Source organism: Chroicocephalus ridibundus, chromosome Z, assembly GCF_963924245.1.
Source record: "Chroicocephalus ridibundus chromosome Z, bChrRid1.1, whole genome shotgun sequence".
NCBI lineage: Eukaryota > Metazoa > Chordata > Aves > Charadriiformes > Laridae > Chroicocephalus > Chroicocephalus ridibundus.
Window position 1 is genome coordinate 75,276,633 of NC_086316.1, and position 18,399 is coordinate 75,295,031.

The 18,399-nt window shown below is 62.2% G+C and overlaps 1 protein-coding gene across 1 annotated transcript; it reads right to left on the bottom strand.

Moving 5' to 3' along the window:
* Positions 1-8: 8 nt before the first annotated feature.
* On the bottom strand, positions 9-12,098 carry TESK1 (testis associated actin remodelling kinase 1). The gene is made up of 10 exons (XM_063320240.1): positions 11,655-12,098; positions 4,647-4,768; positions 4,459-4,507; positions 4,078-4,224; positions 3,816-3,898; positions 3,381-3,471; positions 3,051-3,134; positions 2,490-2,579; positions 2,190-2,340; positions 9-1,945 (listed from the first exon to the last, which is right to left on the bottom strand). Exons 1-10 carry the CDS (start codon positions 11,871-11,873, stop codon positions 912-914), a joined length of 2,070 nt encoding a protein of 689 aa, XP_063176310.1. The 5' UTR covers positions 11,874-12,098; the 3' UTR covers positions 9-911.
* Positions 12,099-18,399: the final 6,301 nt, after the last annotated feature.

The following is an 18,399-nucleotide window of genomic DNA, read 5'->3' on the forward strand; positions in this document are numbered from 1 at the left end:
AGCCTGAGTCGCTAAGACATTCAAATTTTATTGAACACTTTAAATAAGCCGGGTATATATTACTAGCAATTATTATTAATAATAAAAAACACAAGAGTTCGGCATTCACCAGTGCATTGTGCGGGAGGGAGGAAAGCCGGCTCCCACCCTTGCCAGAGGCCAGGCAGCCTGGCCACAATCCCCATTAGCCCCTTCACCCGCCGCCGGTGCCAGAATGGCACCCTGCTCCTGCCCCTGTGTGCCGGGGGGACGCAAGGCGCCGTGCCAGCTCAGCAACCAGCCCTTGGCAGCGGGTGGGCAAGGGCAACCCCAGCGCTGGCTAATCAATCCTCTCTTGTGCACTTCCCCATGGGCATCGCCCCTCTCCCAGCCCAGGGAGGGACCGACTCCGCTCCCCAAGCTTGTGAGGAAGCACAGGGACACCCACCAGCCCCACAGTATCCCCAAAACACACATAGACACACACTGACCCCTCTGCCCCCAGCCCAAACCTGCTCATCCCCTGGCCTGGGGGGCCACGGGGGGGCTCCCAGTTCTCCTGGGGGAGCAGGGTCATTGCACACCCCCCTGTGAGAGCCCGCAAAGGGGGGTCCTGCACCCAAGGTTTGAGCCCAGGGGGTCCCACGGGGGAGCAGCCCTGCCGCTTGGCGCAGCGCTGGAGCGTGCGCAGGGCAGGGGTGTTATTGCACTTCAGTCCCCAGCAGGGACCCAGCCCACCCTGGGGGCTCCCCACAGACCCCTTGAGGCTAATCCCAGTGGGATGAGCACTCAGGCGCCTGGGCAGTGCCATGGCAGCCACTGCAGCCACCGGAGTGAGGACAGACCACAGGGATGTACCGGGCTCCTGCTTCTGTGGGCAGGGGGTCCGAGAGGCGGCCGGACGCAGCCCTGCTCCCCAGGGATCCCCGGCACTAGGACTGCGCCTCCGGCAGCTTCAGGCTGGGCTCTGCCAGCACCGGCCCCAAGGCTTTCTGGTGGTCGCCGCGGTCGTGGCAGAAGCTCTTGGCCTCACAGTTGAGGTTCTGGTAGCGGGGCGGGCTGGGTGCCGGCCGGCGGCAGAGGGAGGTGAAGCTGAAGGGACCCAGGCAGCAGCTGGGGCAGGGCAGCACCTCGTCCTGCTCCAGCACAGTGACGGAGCTGTGCCCGGGCAGCATGGCTGTGCGCTCCGTCCGCTCCAGCGCCATCTCACAGGGGATGCTTAGCTCGGAGAAGCTGTGCTCCAGCCCGCTGTCCCAAGACAGGGGTTTGCTGACCACCACATGGTTGTTGTTGAAGAGGAGCCCGTTGGGGGCTCGGGGCTCCGGCTGCCAGGGTCGGGCACCAGACGATGCCGTGCGGATGAAGTTGCTGTTGGGGGGTGGTGGTGGGGGCTGTAGCGGCTCGGGGCTGTCGAGGACGCAGTCCATCTGCTCCTCTGCCCTGGGGCTGGAAGGGGAGGCTCGTCCCCAAACCGGGGGCGGGAGGAGGGCAGGGGGCTGGGGGTCGTCTTCGGGATGGGGGGACCCCACACCCAGCGCCAGGCCCCCCCGGTGGGGCAGCTCGGGGGAGGCGGGCAGCGAGTGGCACTTGCGGGGTGTGGCTGTGGGGGCCGAGAAGTCACACTGCACCTCCACGGTGGGCTCGGGTGTCACGGGGGTGCTGAGCTGGAGGGGGGCGGGGGGCGGCAGGTCGAAGGTGAGCGAGATGACCGACTTGCTCGGCGTGTCAAAGAGCTTGATCTTGCCCCCCTTCAGGTCCTCGCGCTGGGAGAAGGGGTTGACGCGGGGGGAGGCCTCCTTGGTCCTGGCTCCGCCATGAGGCTCTGGTGGCCGCAGCAGGGCGGGCGATTTAGGGGGGAACATGTCGGACTGGCTGCGGGACAGGCGCTGGTCCGGCTGCAGGTGCTGGGTCCCCAACTCGCGCAGGGGCGACTGCTCAGCGCGGCCAGTCGCCCTCCCGGCTACCCCTGGGCACGGGCACAAGAGTGCGTCACCAGCCACCCACAGCTCTGGGTGCGGGGTGCCAGGGGGTGCCGGGCGCCCATCAAGCCAGGGGTACGCCCCAGGGGAGTGACAGTGACTGGCCCCATCCTGCAGACCTCATGCAAACCCCCGTCTCCTTCCCCTACGGATACCGGGGTAGGATGGGACACTCCACATCCCCCACTCCTTGCATCCCTCCTGTGGCCTGTCCCCAGGGTGCTCACGTACCGTTGAGCGTGGCCGCCGTCCCAGGCGTGGGCAGGCTCTCCCCGACACCGAAGAGGATGGCCCCAGTCCCCTCAGGACCCGGATGGTGCTGCAGGACACCCTCCAGGCACTGCGTGATTTCCAGGAACGAGGGGCGGGAGGTGGGCTCCATCTGCGGGCAGGAGGGGTTATCGGTGAGCTCTGTGTCCCCCCCAGCACCCCAGAGAGCCTTGCCCAGCAAAGGCAGCTGCCCGCCTCTCCCCCAGCGCAGGCAGGGCTGCCCACCCCACCCCCCCCCCCGGCTGAGGTGGGGATGCTCACACTGCAGCAGTGGAAAGCGAGCTGGAGGAAGGTTGTCGGGCAGTCAATTTCCACCATGGTGCGGAAAGTGGCAATGTCCAGGCCAAAATCCTGTGCCAGGAAAAGGAGGAGAAGTGAGGCTGGGCGCACTGGGGCACCATATGTCCTGGGGGATCTGGGGCGGCCTGTCCCCCGCCTCCCCGCACTGACTGCGTGACACTCAGGGCTGCAGACCTGGCAGTACCCTGGCTGGGGCACAGCAAGAGGGGACCCTGGGGTCACCCCAAGTTGGGACGCAAACCCCTCCTTCTCTCTGCCTGAATGCTACCATCCCCTTCTCCCACCCAGGCTGCCTCTGGGCTCCAAGGACAGGTAGAGCGCATTCCTCCCTGTGGAGCCGCTCTTGCTGCCAGGAGACATTTGGGACACAGCACCCCTGTCCCGAGATGTGGGGCAGCTGCTGCACACGGGGCTCTGCCCAGCATGGGAGGATGGTCCCCCTCATTTGGGGAAGCAGTCTCAGACATGGTGCTGCTGCCCTCCCTCCCCGTCCCCGTCCCCATCCTCATCCCAGGGAGTCACCTCAGTGCGGGGCAGGTAGTCAGGGTCAGCAGGGATGCGAGCGATGATCTCGCACAGGATGATGCCATACGCGAACACATCAGCCTGCAGAGAGCAGGGAGTCACTTGGGGGAAGCCCGCAGCCCCAAGGCAACATGCCCACCCTCCTGTGAACCCACAGCCACCCTCCATCCCACAGAGCCACACCGGTGGCCCTGCCACCTTGCCACCTGAGGGATGCCCAGATCCTTCCCTTGGTGTGCCCCACCGCCCCTGGGGCCACAAATCCTGCAAGCTGCCAGCATCACAAGCTCGGATAAAGCCCCACATATGGCAGCCATGGGGCCTCACCTTCTCATTGTAGATCTCCCCTCGCAGCACCTCGGGCGCCATCCAGTATGGGGAGCCCACCACGGCCAGTGGCTCCTTCTCGCTGCCCTCGCTGGGGAACATGGTGGGACATCAGGGGCTGCCCACAGCTTCCTGCCCCTTTCCCACCTCCCATCCTCCCGAATCACCATCTCCAACTCCCTTCCTGGGCTAAGCCTCCTCCTTGCATCCCACAACCTCATCTCTCCCCACCCACGCCACCCCCGTCTCCATCCCCTCCTAGCCAGCCCCAAATATGTCCATCCGCCCCCGAGACCCCACCACTGCGGACCGCCCCCGCTGCCCCCCATCCCTGCCCTTCTAGCTGCACCCTAAATATCCATCCCTCCCCATCTCCTGCTCCAAGTGGGCTGGAAACCCCCACTCCAGGGATGGGGATGGACACTGCCCACGCACCTGTAGGTGGGGATCTTCTCCGCCAAGCCAAAGTCACCTACTACAGCTGTGTAGCCGATGGCCTCGCAGCGCACCAGGCAGTTCTGGGGGCACAAGAGGACCCCTGTCACACCGACCACACCAACCCTGCCTCACCAGCCATCACTACCAGGATGCCCCGGCGCAGCACAGCCTCCCTCCTACTGCCCAGCCGGCCATGCCTGGGACAGCAACGTGGGTATGGGACAACGAGGGCAATGGGATGCCTTGGAGCATCCCATACCTTGGAGGTGAGGTCGCGGTGGAAGATGCCCTTGGAGTGCAGGTAGCGCAGGCCACGGGCGATGTCGAGGGCCAGCTTGACACGCATGGACCAGGAGAGAGGCACAGGGCTGTCCAGCAGCTGCTCCAGGTTCCCACCATTGATGTACTGATGGGAAAAGCTGTGCTATCGCATCACTGCACACCTCCCCTCTCCCCACCATAATGCTGGATGCCTTCTCTCTCATCCCAGCACATCCTCCAAACACCCCACAGCACAGGCCCTCAGCAGACCTTGCTCTGCATGCATGCCATAGGCTGAGAAGGTGTCACCACAGGTATCGCCGTTCCCTCCCCAGGCCTGCAGGAACCCCAAGACTCAGGACCGTCGCCCCGCTCTCACCTCTGTCAGCGCATGCAGCTGTCCCTGGTGCACACATACCCCCATGAACCTGCAAGACAGAGGGGACCTGAGGGTCACCGCGGCGGGGACCAGCCCCAGGAGCTCATCCAGCACCAGCGGTAGCCCAAACTCCCCAGGCTGGGGAAAAAAGGGCACAATGGCGATGGCAGCTGGGGAGCAGGTCCTACCTGAGGATGTTGGGATGCGAGAGGCGGTTCATCAGCTGCACCTCCCGCAGCATGTTGCCCCGGTTGCTGGTCAGCTTGTTCATTTTCAGCACCATGATCTGCCCTGACTGGCGGTGCCGCACCTGGAGGGGAGGGGTGCAAGGGAGACTGAGCCACACGTGTCCCTGCAGCCCCCCCGCACATCAGCCTGCACCCAGCACCCACCCCAGCCCAAGAGGTAGGAGCTGAGCACCCCACACACCCGAGGTATGGGGCTGCTAGGGCTTTGGGAGGGCTCTCCCGGCACAGCAGCACCCCAAGGACCCCCAGTCCAGACGATGCACGTCCCCACTGTCCCCAAGGCACCTCACTTGTTGTGGTCCCCCCCACCATGCTGCGCTGCACAGGCAACAGCAGCTCCTCCGAGCTGCAACCCCAAGGCTTGTGCAGGACTGGGGTGCACCAGGGAGGGCTTTTTCGGGTCAGTACAACCCAGGCCAGACCCTACCAGTATAGGATGGAGGATAGAGGGGGCACATTGCCCCCCAAATCAGCCCTGGAGTGGCCAATGCTGGCCTGGTGCGCAACCCCAGCCTGGTGGGGCACAGCGCTGGGATGAGGTTGTATATTTAGCTGGCCCCAGCCTGACGCTGTCATGCAAGCTGGGGGTCTGGTCCCCCGCCAGGAACAGCAGCTGGGAGCATGGCCAAGCACGGACACCCCCGTCCTTCTGCAGCCCCCCCTGGTGCATACAGGGTGAGGGACAAGCACGGGATCCCCTGCCCCAGCACCGTGCTGGTGGGGGGAGCCGAACCAGTGCTGGGGGTCCCTTTCTGAGGAGGTGCTGGGGGTGGGATGGGACCCCCCCCCGGAGCAGCAGACAGTGGCGGGGACAACCCGGCGGATCCCAGCTGCCCCCCGGCAAACACCGAGCTGTGCACGGAGGCGCAGGCATTCCTCGGCGCTGCCGTCAGCTCCCCGCTCTTCTCCTTTTTAGTCGATGCTGGTTGAAACTGCTGTGCCGGTGCCAGCCCCTGGCCCGCCCCACACCCCCCCTCGCCTCGGGGATCGCCTCCCCGGGCAAAACATGGGGGGCTGGCAGGAGGCAGGGTCCTCAGTGCCCCCCCATACTGCTGGCAGCTTGGTCCCTGTCCCTATTACAACAGGGGAAGGCTGGCATGCTGGGCCCTCCGGGGCTCTCTTCCCACTCCACAGCTGGCATTGCTTTGGGAAGCAGTTTTCCTGGGGCGCATGCTGAGATAGGGACCCATCTAGTACCCAGTTACCCAGGGGATGGGCAGCAGCTCCTCCCCACCAAAGGGTCTGGGGGGAAATTAGTGCTTTCTAAAGATCCTTCTACATATTTTGGTGCACCAAGGCCAAACCAGTCCCAGGCAGAGTGGAAGTGAGAGGCAACAACGTGACCCGACCCTGCTGTGCCACCACCAGCTCGTTGAGTTCAGGGAGAGGCTCTGAATAATTCAGCAGGCACCTGCCCGTGAGCTACCTGCTCTGGTTACACCTGTGTCACCTCCAGCCAGCCAGCCGGCAGCCCTGGCCCGCAGGCGGAGGCCATGTGGCAGCAGACATCAGGATGGACCCTGGAGGAGCGAGGAGGGGACAACCCAGACACCTGCCACCGTGGGTCCCCATCCTGGGGAGAAGGGAGGATGGGTTTCTCCACGCCTCCTCCTCACTGAGCACTGGACAAACCTCCTCCAGCTCCTCCAGCCCTGGGTGCACCCAGGGCTCCCCATCTAATGGCACCCCACGTCCTCCCTGTGCCCACCACCCTGCTCACTCCAGCCTGTCACCTGCAGCGCCCAGCACTGCTGCCAGTCCCGGTGCCCAGGGACTCCCTACCCACACCTGAACCAGCGGGCAGGGCAAGGGGCACCCCCACCCCATCCCCACCATCGCTGCCTCCCCTCCACCCCATCCCCATCTGGGGGGCAGCTGGAGGCAGCACCAGACACAGAAACGGGGCTCCCAGCCTGGCATTGGTGGCTGTGTAGGCTTTAAGGAGGGGACCTCCCTGGCCAAAGCAGGGTGGACCAGGTCTCCCTTTGCCCCTCCAGCTCCTTGCAGAGCCAACGGCCAAGGGATCCAGAGCACGGACGAGGCCAGCAGGACCCCCCAGCCTCGCCAAACCCCCGGCGCTGGGTGCTGCCCAGCAAAGCCCAGTGTTCCCAATCCAGCTCGCCCGGCAGCAGCGCCGTCTTCCTTTCCCACCGGGTGTGGGGCTGGCAGGACTGGCTGGGTCGGTTTGGCTGGCACCGGCAGCTGCCAGGCGCCAGGAGTCGGCTCAACGGCGCGGGCAGGCTGGGTGCCGCCGGGATGGCTGCGGGCGGCCGGGCTCCGGCGCCACGTGCCCACGACGGGAACGCTGGGTGGCACGCACAGCGCTGGCACTCGGTGGCCACACATGGTAGGGCTGGCCAGGTCACCCTCAGCAGCAGCATCCCTGCATCAGGGAGCAGCCCCCATCGGGCGCTGGCTCAGCCCCAAATAGCTGGGATGTGCCCATGGCTTAATTCCTTGTTAATCAGCCTCCTACCATCGCAATAGGCTGGGTCAGGTCCGAGTGCAGCCGCACAGCGTCTAACGCCTTAATCCTGCGGGAGAGGCAGCCTGGGGGAGGGAAGGTCCAGTGAAAGCCCCTTCCCTGGGATTTCTCCCAGGGACCCCAGGAGCCCCCAGCCAGCATGGCTCTGTGCTAGTGCTCTGCTCCAGGACTCCGTCCCCGGTGCAGGGAGGGCTCCAGGGGCTCCCAGGACAGCCCCAGCCCCACGCACATGGGACACAACCTCCTCAAGGGCATCCAGCGCCCTGAGCTTGCTTGCTGTCTCCCCTCCATGTTCCGTGGCTCCAGGACAGACCCTGCCCGGGCTGGCAAGGAAGGGGTTACAGTTCCTTGGGCTTCCCAACGGCCTCCCACATGCATTCACCAGTTTACCCAGTCCAGTCAGGTGCTAGCACCAGCCCAGCACCCCAGAAGCAGGCGTAGCAGAGGAGGGAGCAAGCCATGACCCCAGGCCGGACGCAGCCCCTCGCTAAGGGGGTTTCTTTCCCTGCCGCCATCCAGGGAAGGCAGCAGGCGGGAGAACCTCCCCGGGCAGGACTGGCGTCCCCCCTCGCCTCTCCACGCTCTGGCATGGCGCCCAGGAATCCCAGCGCATTCCCCGGAGCTGAGCTCAGCCAGGCAGCCATGCCGGGGTGCCGGTGGGGAACATAAGCCACCGGCCTCCACCCAGGAGCCAGGCAAGCCCTCACCCCTTGGTGATGCCCGCCAGCACCCCACACGGCCCCTCGGTTGGGTGCGTCATGGGGGTCCCATGTCTGATGCGGGGTGCGGTGGCGTGTCGGTCCCCAACCCATCTGTTGCCAGCACACAGGGCTGGGGGGATGGGACAGGGCTGGCTGCGGCCCCAGCCTGGGCACAAGGGATCTGAGCTCTCTTAACAGCGGAAATTAGAGTCTTATTTAAAGAGCATGCTAATCAGAGAGAGCAGACGGCCTGCTCCCTCCCCGCAGCCGGCGCTCCCGTCTAGACACGGGGCGAAGCCTCCCCGCCACCCCCAAACCTGGGGGGTCTCAGCAGCCTCTCCCCCTGTCCTGAGGACAGGCTTGCACATGGCCCCACACTGTGCACGTCCCCTTGCCCCAGCATGGCACAGGCAAGTCACAGTCACGCAGGGACATCATCCTGCACCCCTCGCCCCGGAGAGCCCAGCGGGGAAAGATGGGAGGGCAGGTAAGGGAGGTACCAACGCTGCTGGTAATCCCACAGCCGCCCGCAGCAGCTGCGCCTGAGCTTACGGGAATCCCAGTCGCACAACAGGTCCTTTACTGGGTGGGACTGGAAAACCTGCTCATCGCATGGAAAAGGCAGAATCGGTCAAGACAGACTTCCTCCGGGCAAGCGAAAGGAGCAGGACATGCAGCACCTGCTCCCGATCTACACCTGAGCATCAGCAGCCTCACCTCCCGCACTCCCAGGAGTGGCACCATGGGCACACCAGGAGCCGGGGCAGCGCCGGCGTTGCAACCCAGTGGCGTGGCATTGCCAGCTGTCGCCGGCAAAGCCCAGAGTACACCCCGTGACAGTGCAAGAGAGGTGCTGGCAGGTCCCTGGCTAGTCAGCACAATGCATTTCCAGCGCCCAGGGCTCCCGAGCGGCGACAGCGGGGCCAGGGCTGCTCCCGGCATCGCCGCAGCTGGCTGACCTCGGCAAATTCACTTCCTCCCCGCCTGCCTTAGTTTCCCCATCTGTGTCATGCCACTCCACCCTCCTTTGTAAAACAAGGCAAGGTCCACTGATGAAGGGCAGCAGATAAGAGGGAGGCAGTTGTGTCATTAGTGGCACTGGTAAACTGGGAGTAAATAAAAAATCTCAAACTTTGGTGGCTGGCAGTGGCATTAGAACCCCTCTCCCGAGCTCCGTCTGTGCTGTGATCCACTAAATCTCCCCCTAGCACCATGGAAATGGGGTGCTGGGCCAAGCATATAGAAGAGCTGCTGATGCGTGACAGCAGGGCATAAGGTGCGGAGTTGGATGAGCAGAGACCTCTGGATACAGCCCCCAGCAGAGTGAAGCCAGGATGCTGCCCGGAGCCCCTGCATCTGCTGCAGACCACACATGGGAAAGTAAGAGAGGGATACGGAGAAGAGATGCAACAGTGGTTTCAGGGCTGGAGAAAATGTCTGTCACAAACACACCCAGCTCAATCTGCTCAGTCTATTGAAGATGGGTATTGCTCGCTGCTATGTCCGTGTACCCGAGAAAATGGGTGGGCCTGGTGCCTCTGAAATCGCACAGGGAAAGGCAATGGGAACCAGCTGTTCAGAGGGAAATGGTACGAGTCTGCAGCACAGTGGGGGATTGGCAGGGAACAACCCCCAGTGAAAAAGGCAGCTTTCCATTGCCAGTGTCTCCTGTTTGCTCTGGACGGCTTTTCCAAGAGAAGTGGCTGGAGCGGGATAAGGTTCAACTGAGGGGCGAGCTTGGGACACCGGGGCTCAGACACGCTGAGCACTTTGGCTTTAATGCTGAGAGCAGCGTCAGACGCCCGAGCCCCAGCACCCTGCCTGGCCCTGGCTTGGCTGCACACCACGGCTGAGCCACCTGCGTAGGGGCAGAGATGTCCAGGTCCCCTCCCTGTCCCCCACGCCCACCAAGGCTGGAATGAGGCAGGACCCAGCAGCCACATGGAGGAGGGAGTCGCGAGTGCCCACGGCCATGCAAAGCAACAGCAGGAACAAGAGAGGTGGGAGGAAAACGGGTCCTGTGCTGCCCTGCCAAGCTCCATCCTCCTCATGAGCTCAGGCAGCCAAACCCCAGCTCAGATCCCAGGCCTGCCCCACCATCCTACCGAGATCTTGGACGCAACCCACTGCACGAGCACAAAGCCCCATCTGGCCCCCTCCTGCCTCTGCCTCCTCTCCGGCATCCACACGCGTCAGCTCCTACTGCCTAATCCCGCTCCCACTCCCCAACCTCCACTGCTCCCCCACATCCTACATGGATGTCCCCGCAAAAACATGAACAATGGGTGGGAGAAGGAGCATTCTGTGGCTCCCACAGGGCCCGAGGAAACAGAAACAGCGAGGCAAGGAGACTGTGGCCTGGCCAAGACACGGGAGCATCCATTATTAAAGAGCCGTATCCACGCCTGACATTATTAAATGCCTCCCTCTGCTCCAAGGTGCTGCTGCGCGCTCCAAGCCAGAGATCAATAGCAGGAACCTGGCCAGTGGAGAGGTCATGGCTCCGCAGGAGCAGGAGGGAGCACAGAGGAGGCTCTGCATGCCTGCCACAGCCCCTCGCAGGACGCCTCTAATGTGGCTGAAGAGGAGCCAGGGCCTGGGGTCTCCCTGCTGAGGGGGGAATGGCACCAGGGCCAGAGAGGGACCCCAGGGTCCTGCTGCAATGTGGATGTCCAATTGTGCTGCACATGGGAGTGTGGTCCCGCACAGGGGACACAGCACAGCGCTGCCCGGGACCCCAGCGACTGTTGTGGGAGGTGGTGAGGGTCCAGCCCAAACCAAAGCTGCTCTTCGAAGGGGGCAAAGCCACTAGAAGCTTGGCTTAAAGGCGGTCCTTGCCCAAGTGGCTTGTGGCACCTTGAGTGACGCTGAGAACAAAAACAACATGCACACACACCTCCCCTCGAACGTGGAGAGGTGGCCAGTGGCAGCAGGGCAGAGCACAGTACTGTGTGCGCTGGCAAGGTACTGTCACACTGGCACCTCTGTCACACTGTTGGGACCTTGAGCTCCCCACCAGCACCCATGCACCCCTAACCAGGGTGCGGGCCACACACGGGGCGTTCCTGCTCTCGCAGTCCCAGAGAGGACGGGGGACAAAGGTAGCTCCGGGCTCCCAGCTGGGGACCTTCCCCAGAGCTGCTCTGCAGCATCACACCCCTCTCCCACACCCGGTCACCTTCGGGAGGCTCCCGTGGGGCACCCGGCACATCTACCTGCCCAGCGCAGGATGGAGCAGGCCCAGCAACACTGGAAATCACCCCGGACCGGCCGCAAGCGTTGCCGGCATCCCCTGCCCACAGGCACACCCCGGGCCCGGCGGGTGTCGGGGCTCCAGGCTTGTGACAGGGGTCCCCGGGGCTGGTCTGCCCGCCACCCAACCCGTGCTCAGACACCCCCCCGCCCCGCGGCCCCGCTGTCACCCGGGAGCGCTCAGCCTTCCCGGAGCTGTAAACACAGCCGGCGCTCCCCTCCCCCTGCACGGAGGGATGGAGGAACAACATCCCCGGCGGGGACGCGGCTCCCCGGCACCCCAGGTCCCCCCCAACTTCACCGGCATCCTCCCCCCCCCCCCCCCCCCCATACACCAACCCCCCGGACCTCGCCCTGCTGCCGGGGATGGGGGGCTCCGGATGCCCCGCACCTCCTGCCTGCGTGGGAGCCGCGCTCCTCGGGGGATGCCCAAAAACCGTCGGGATGCCTCGGGGGGGGCCCCGCCATCCCCGCTCCCCCCCCCCCCCCCCCCCCCCGCCCGCCACACACCTTGAAAACCTCGGAGAAGAAGCCGGCCCCTATCTTCTCGCAGTAGAAGTCGTCGATGCGGGCCAGGGTGGAGACGGCGCTGCGCAGCGCCCGGTACGAGGAGGGCCGCAGCCGCCCGCAGCCCGGCCAGGGCCCGGCCGCCTCCCCTTCGCCTTCCCCGGGCCGCCGCGGCAGCTTCTCCCACTCCATGTCGGTCCCGCCGAGCACACCCAGCGCCATTCACATCCCCGGGCCGGGCCTCTCGCAAGCCCCCTACCCCCTCCCCGCCGCGACGCCTCCCCGCGTCCCCCCCCCACCCCCCCCCACCCTCCCCGGTTTCCCCGGGGCGATGCTAGCGGCGGCGGCGGCGGCGGCGGCGGCGGCGGCGCGGGGCAGGCGGCGCGGCGGGGAGCACGGCGCTCATGTCCCGGCAGCCCCGACCCCCGCCGCGGCCCGGCGCTGCGCCTCCGCCGCCCCGAGCGCTGGCACCGGCGGGGCGGGGACGGGGCGGGGGCAGCCCTTAACTCCTTGGGAACCGCCGCCGCCGAGACCTGACCGTGTCACCTACCCCCTCCCACCCCGCCCCCGTCCCGCCGGCGGGGTGACCGCACGCCCCGGTGTCCGCCGTGCACCAGCCCCGGAGCCTGCGGGGCCCGGGGCATCTCTGTATGCGTCTGCATGGGCGATGGGGACATGAGCTCCCGGAGCACGGCTTGGACAGACCCCATGGACACAGAGCTCTGATCTGCCCCCAGCCTGCGCCCTGCCTGGATGCTCCTTGCAGATGAGAAGAGCTCTCGTTCTCCCCTGGGCCCTGCCTAGATGCTCCTTGTAGGTGGGAAGGACTCTCCTTCTCCCCTGGGTCGCAAATGGGTGCTCTTTGTAGATGCAGGACTCTCTCTCTCCCCTGGACCCTGCCTGTATGCTCCTTGTAGATGGGAAGGACTCTCGTTCTCCCCTGGACCCTGCCTGGATGCTCCTTGTAGGTGGGAAGGACTCTCCTTCTCCCCTGGGTTTCAAATGGATGCTCCTTGTAGATGCAGGACTCTCTCTCTCCCCTGGACCCTGCCTGGATGCTCCTTGTAGATGGGAAGGACTCTCCTTCTCCCCTGGGCCCTGCCTGGATGCTCCTTGTAGATGGGAAGGACTCTCGTTCTCCCCTGGGCCCTGCCTGGATGCTCCTTGTAGGTGGGAAGGACTCTCCTTCTCCCCTGGGTCCCAAATGGATGCTCTTTGTAGATGCAGGACTCTCGTTCTCCCCTGGACCCTGCCTGTATGCTCCTTGTAGATGGGAAGGACTCTCGTTCTTCCCTGGACCCTGCCTGTATGCTCCATGTAGATGGGAAGGACTCTTCTTCTCTCCTGGGTCCCACCTGGGTGCTCCTTGTAGATGCAGGACTCTCTTTCTTCCCTGGACCCTGCCTGGATACTTCTCGTAGATGTGGGACTCTCTCCTCATAGCACCCAGTCCTGGAGTGGATGGGCCAAGGGTGTGGAGATCTGATCTCCCCATATATCCAGCCCCACACCATATAATGTTGTGGGTCCAATTCCCCCCATACAAGCAGCCGCTGCCAGCATGGGCCCCACAGGTAGAGGCTTGGATTTCTCCTCTCAGCCGTCACTAGGCTGGATGGATGCTGTGGGTGTGGGGCTCTGATTGTCCCCGTGCACCCACCGCTGCCTGGACCCCAGGGGTCTGTCCTCCGAGACGCAGAGAAATGCAGCCTTCCTGTGACAGTATGCCCAGTGCCTGTTGCACCACTTCTCATTTTCCTGAGTTCTTCCACTTCTCCCTGGTTTCCTCCTTCCTTCTGTTCCCTGTAAGATACAGACCGTAAATTCCCTGATGAGGGGCAGAAGGCCCTCCAAGCCTTCAATGGAATGCCTCAAACGCTCGCAAGGGAACAAATAATGCAGGCCTGGCCTTCAAAGAGCTGCTAAGGCCAACACTTCTGGTGCCTGAAATTGTGGAAGAACTGTCTTGTGAAGACAGGATAGTTCTGCCACTCATGTGGTGAGCTTGCTAGTTCTCAGTTGCTGAGGCCACTGTGTCTGCTGAGTGACCTTTGCTTCATTATGTGAGAAATGCATATGAAAGCACATACCCTGCATATGCTAATGAAGATTAGAAAGATCATGCTAAACCTATATGACCATGGTACTCGTCTGTCCACCCAAATCATGCTACATGTCACCTGGGAGAAGGGAGACACCTGAGACGAGGCTGTCCTCGGCAGGGCGGGTGGACCATGCTAATTCAGCAAACATAAAAGGGGAAGATAAGTGTCCCTGGGGGGGGAACAAAGAAGAAACAAAAGAAGAAGATAGTGCCTGGGAAGATTCTTCCCAAGAAAGACCATACCTGGGAAGATTTTTCCAAGAAAGAAGAAGATTATGCCTGGGAAGATTCCCTGAAAAAGACGCTAGAACCAGGACCGGTGGTCTCTTTATCTATGTCTGTTTCTCTGTCTTTGCCTTTCTCTATCCTGGCTTTCTCTTTTCTCTTGGAGTTGTTAAGTGATAGTTAGAGTTGTTAAGTAACAACCTTAAGTATGACCTTAAGTACCACTTGCCATAAGTTGTCCTATACCTGTTGTTAAGTAACACAATGCATACCTCACCATTTGCCATCATTTGTCATATACCTAACCGATTATCGTGGACTTGTTAAGACCTATACTAATCATTTTGGGAAGCTAATAAGTGTTTCTACATGGACCTTGAGATTTATCTCCCCTTAGTCCGTGCCGTTGGGAATTTGCGAATCTCTCTTCATCTCTTTCCTGAAAGTGGGATGTGACACTCCCCCCTGGACTTTTCCCTGCTCCGCTGCTTATCTGTCCTGTCCTTCCTGCCCATGGACTCCCTGCAGCTGGATCTGCCCTTGCTCCATTCCACCTGCCTGTGCTGGACCCAGCCCTGCCCCAGCCACCTCCCTGACTGCTGCCACAGCCCTCCTCTGCTGCCCTGCTGCTTTGCTCCAGCGGTTTCCCTGTGCAGTAATGCTGGCTCTCCGTCACCTGATGGGAAAAGAAACTGCATGGAGTGTGTCCTGGTATGGCATTTTTTTGGCCAGTGCCTGGCTCCAGGTGCCACCAAACACAGAGTAAACACCACGGACCATGAGCCCTGGGTTTTCTTCCTTGTGCCCTGGAGGGAGAATAACTCTGTGGGCTAGAGCTGGCAAACTGAGCCTCTGGATTCTTTATAGTGGGAGCAGCCCCCTGCAACCCCCCTCTAGAAAAAATCATGGTATTTCTGCCCTTTCACAGAAGGGAGTGGGTCTGTGCAGAGCAAGTTTCATATCTGTGGAGAGGCAGAGCCCTGTCCCCAGTCCCTACCTGGTGGGGTCCGAGCCATCCCTTTCCTCACCAGTACTGCTCCTGCCTGGTGCCTCCTCCTGCCAGGGTGACTGATGGCGTGTGCCAGGGAGGCTGCTGCAGCTGTGGGGAACCGCTCTGTCCAATAGTCCGCATTCCTGGGTGTCCCAGGCCTCACGTGCCTGTCCTGCTGACAACAGCCCACCAGAATGACAGGAGCAGCTTCAAGGGCCTCCTGTGATAGGCACAGAGAGATAGGCAGAGAGACCAGCGTCTGCGTGTGGGGACGTGAGGCTGCAGGCTCTGCCCTTCCGCCACGATGGCCAGCTGCAGCTGCAGAGATGGCAGTGGTGCCTTCTCTGCCTGCCCAGGCTCAGCCCTGGTACACAAAATCTGAGCACCCTGCTGCACCCACAGCCCAGTGACTGGCTCCTCAGTGGTGTGGGGAGCCGCTCAGAGGAGCAAACCAGCCCAGCTGGGGCCAGAAGGAGAGCACGTGTTGCCTCTCTCTTTCCCTTGAGTGGACGTGAGTAGTGGTCCCCTGAGAGTCAAGGCACCGCAGCAGAGATAGGGAGTCCTGGCGAGGCATCTTGCAGAGAGAAGCTCAGTTCAGGGCTCCTACCGCTTAAAAGTGACTGGGTTTACATCCAATTAAGTTGTAACGGATAAATTAAAGCCCTGGAGACGGCCCTGACTGTGGAAATTGCTGCTGCAGGATTTACCATTCCTTCTCTCATCAGCGCTGGTAGCTCTACTGTGCTATTTCCACCATGGTCTGTTCCTGCCTGGCACAGACGTGTTGAGCTGAGATATAGGTAAAGGTGCCCCAAATCCCTCCTGTGGTGTGGGCAGGTACACTCTGGGCAGCTGGGTACAAAGCCAGGCTGGGATGAGCCTGCAGCAAACCCTGAATTAAGCTCCTCAAGCCCTGGTGAGGAAGAGCAGGAAGATCTGCCTGGCTCTGCTTTGCTTCTGTGGAGCTGCAGCGGGGAGAGGAGGGGGGCTTTGTCCTCTTTGCCCTTCTCCGTCTGCACCCTCCCCCTCTCACGGGGAGAAGGCTCAGGGATTAACAAACACCTTCTCCCTGCCTGCTGGGATGATACATCACCCAGGCAGAGCAAGGGCAAGAGCCTTCAAACAGCCCAGGGAAGCTGGTGCCGGAGAGGTGCAGGGTCTGGGGGTGTCTTGTAAGGCTTGGGGCACCCCATGGCCGTGGGGTGGCCAGGCTGCGTGCAGGGCAGTGAGGGATGCAGGGGGGATTCCACGCAGAAAGCCTGGTGCTCGCTGCACCCCCACCTCTATTGCCCACCAGCAGCTGTGGCACCGGGTCCTTGCAGCACAGAGATCAGTCAACAGTAACACACCCCGACCAAAGGCTTGCCCTCCTCAGAGCCCCAGGACTGGGGCAGTCCCATCCTCTGCACCCATGTGCGAGACCCCATCCATAACTGAGGCTTCTTCTCTGCAAACACTCGGGAAAGTCAATGGCTGCTTTTGCAGGGGATCCAGGAACAGTTGCAGGCAGTGAGTATATGAAGCTGTGCCAGGGGCCGCACAAGGCTTTGTTTCAGGAGGGTTTTCCAGCCTGGAGGGGCTGTGCAAACCCAGAGCTGAGCAGGACAAGGAGCACCGACTAACTCAAATGACTTACACCCTTTGGTTCTTTCTCCCAGAACGTGGGTGCAGTCTCTTGGTCCCAGGTGTCCTCTCAGCCCTGTCCCCTGACAACCTCTGCTCTTTTCCACACATCACCCATCAGATCTTCACACTTGCCTGCGTCCTGCATGTTCCCCAGCTCCCCACTTATGATGCGTCTGGTCCCTGGAAAACACCTCCCTCTTCTGCCCCGTTGGAAGCAGGAGATGGGGACACAGCAAGGTCTGTTGCAACCTGCCAGGAGGCCTGGTCAGTGCGAGGAACTGTAGGGGAGAAGGTCCCAGCCCCAGTAGTTCATGGGCAGTCTGGTTATGCCCGACAGCACACATTACGGGGGATGCAGCAGGACTACGTTTCCCAGCGCGCTGTGTGTTGCGGAGCCGTGCGCACTCCGCTCCCAGCAGCATGGCTGCAAGCTGCAGCAGCCCACCTCCAGCGGCGAGCAGGGACTGATGAGGTCCGCGCTGTTCAGACACATTGCTGCCCTCCCTGTTCCCTTCGCAGCACTCCAGGCGGAAGGCCAATGCAGGCCTGTATGTAGTGGGAGGGCTGCAAATATTTGTTGTGTCATTGATTTTCTACGAGCAGAGTCAGCACAGCACCTGGCAGCATTTGCTTACTGCTTCCTATTATTTCCTATTAATGCTTCCCACGCCAGGGTGCCAGTACCGTGACACCTGTGGAGGCAGCATCTGCATCCCATCCCTGCCTCTTACTGGTGGGCAGTGATTTCAGCTCCCTGCTCTGCTTTTCCCCAAACGAGCCCCAGTGCCCCTGTCAGGGTCCACAACAGGGTGGCAGGGGACTGAGCAGCCGATGCCTGAAGGCAGCTGAGTACCAACCTGCTGGATGCCCGGCGGGTGGTGAGTTTGGAAACACGGAGAACACTGATATTAAAAAAACCTACCACCTCTGAAATGGAGGGACAGGCAGCTCTTGACATGCAGCCATGTGAGCTGCCGCATGTGAACCACACTGCAGAGAGCTTCACTGGTCACCAGGAGCTGCTCTCCTTGTGCCAAACAGGTAGGGGCAATGCTACCACCTCCAGCATCCCCCACCCTGCTCCTGACCCAGCCTGAACAGCTTATCTCCCAATACCTGCCATGGTCATCCTCCAAGGCTGACCAGCAGGTAACAGGGCTGCTCCTTGCCCTCTTGACCTCGCCCTGGGCGATGGGCCTCTCAGCAGCTCCACATTCATCCCAGGAGGTTGTGCCAGCCTTGCTGCATGTCCTGCCCCATGCCAGGCTATTAATAATACTCCCCAGCCACAGCACAGCGTCCCTGAAGTGCTTGTGGTTCTGCCAGATGTAAGAGACGCCAAGAACCTGGTCTGGTTGCAGTGGTGGGCTGAGTGGGACCACATCAGAGCAGGTCCAGGACTGTCCCTGGCTGAACTGGTGGGAGCAGCCCTGTGACCCACGGCACCAGCTGCAGGAGAGCAGGGCAGGGAGCAGGGCTGGGAGTGCTCAGCGGGTCTTGGCCTATGGCTTTGTGGAAGAGCCTCCACCTGTGGTTCATTGCTGCTCTTTGATCTGCACGGCTTGACGTTGCTGCAGGGAGGAACTCAGAAACAGCACAGCAATGTGGAGAGAAAGGCCAGTGAGGGCACGCACAGCTCAGCACAGTGCCTGCCAGAGACCCCACAGAACAAACCCACGTGCACAGTCTGCCCCAGAGACCCTACATTAACAAACCAACATCCTCAGCCTTGCCCTGGCTTGGTTTCCCATCCCAGAGTTGACAAAGCGAACCCTTCTGGAGGAAAGCAATGCATCAGACTG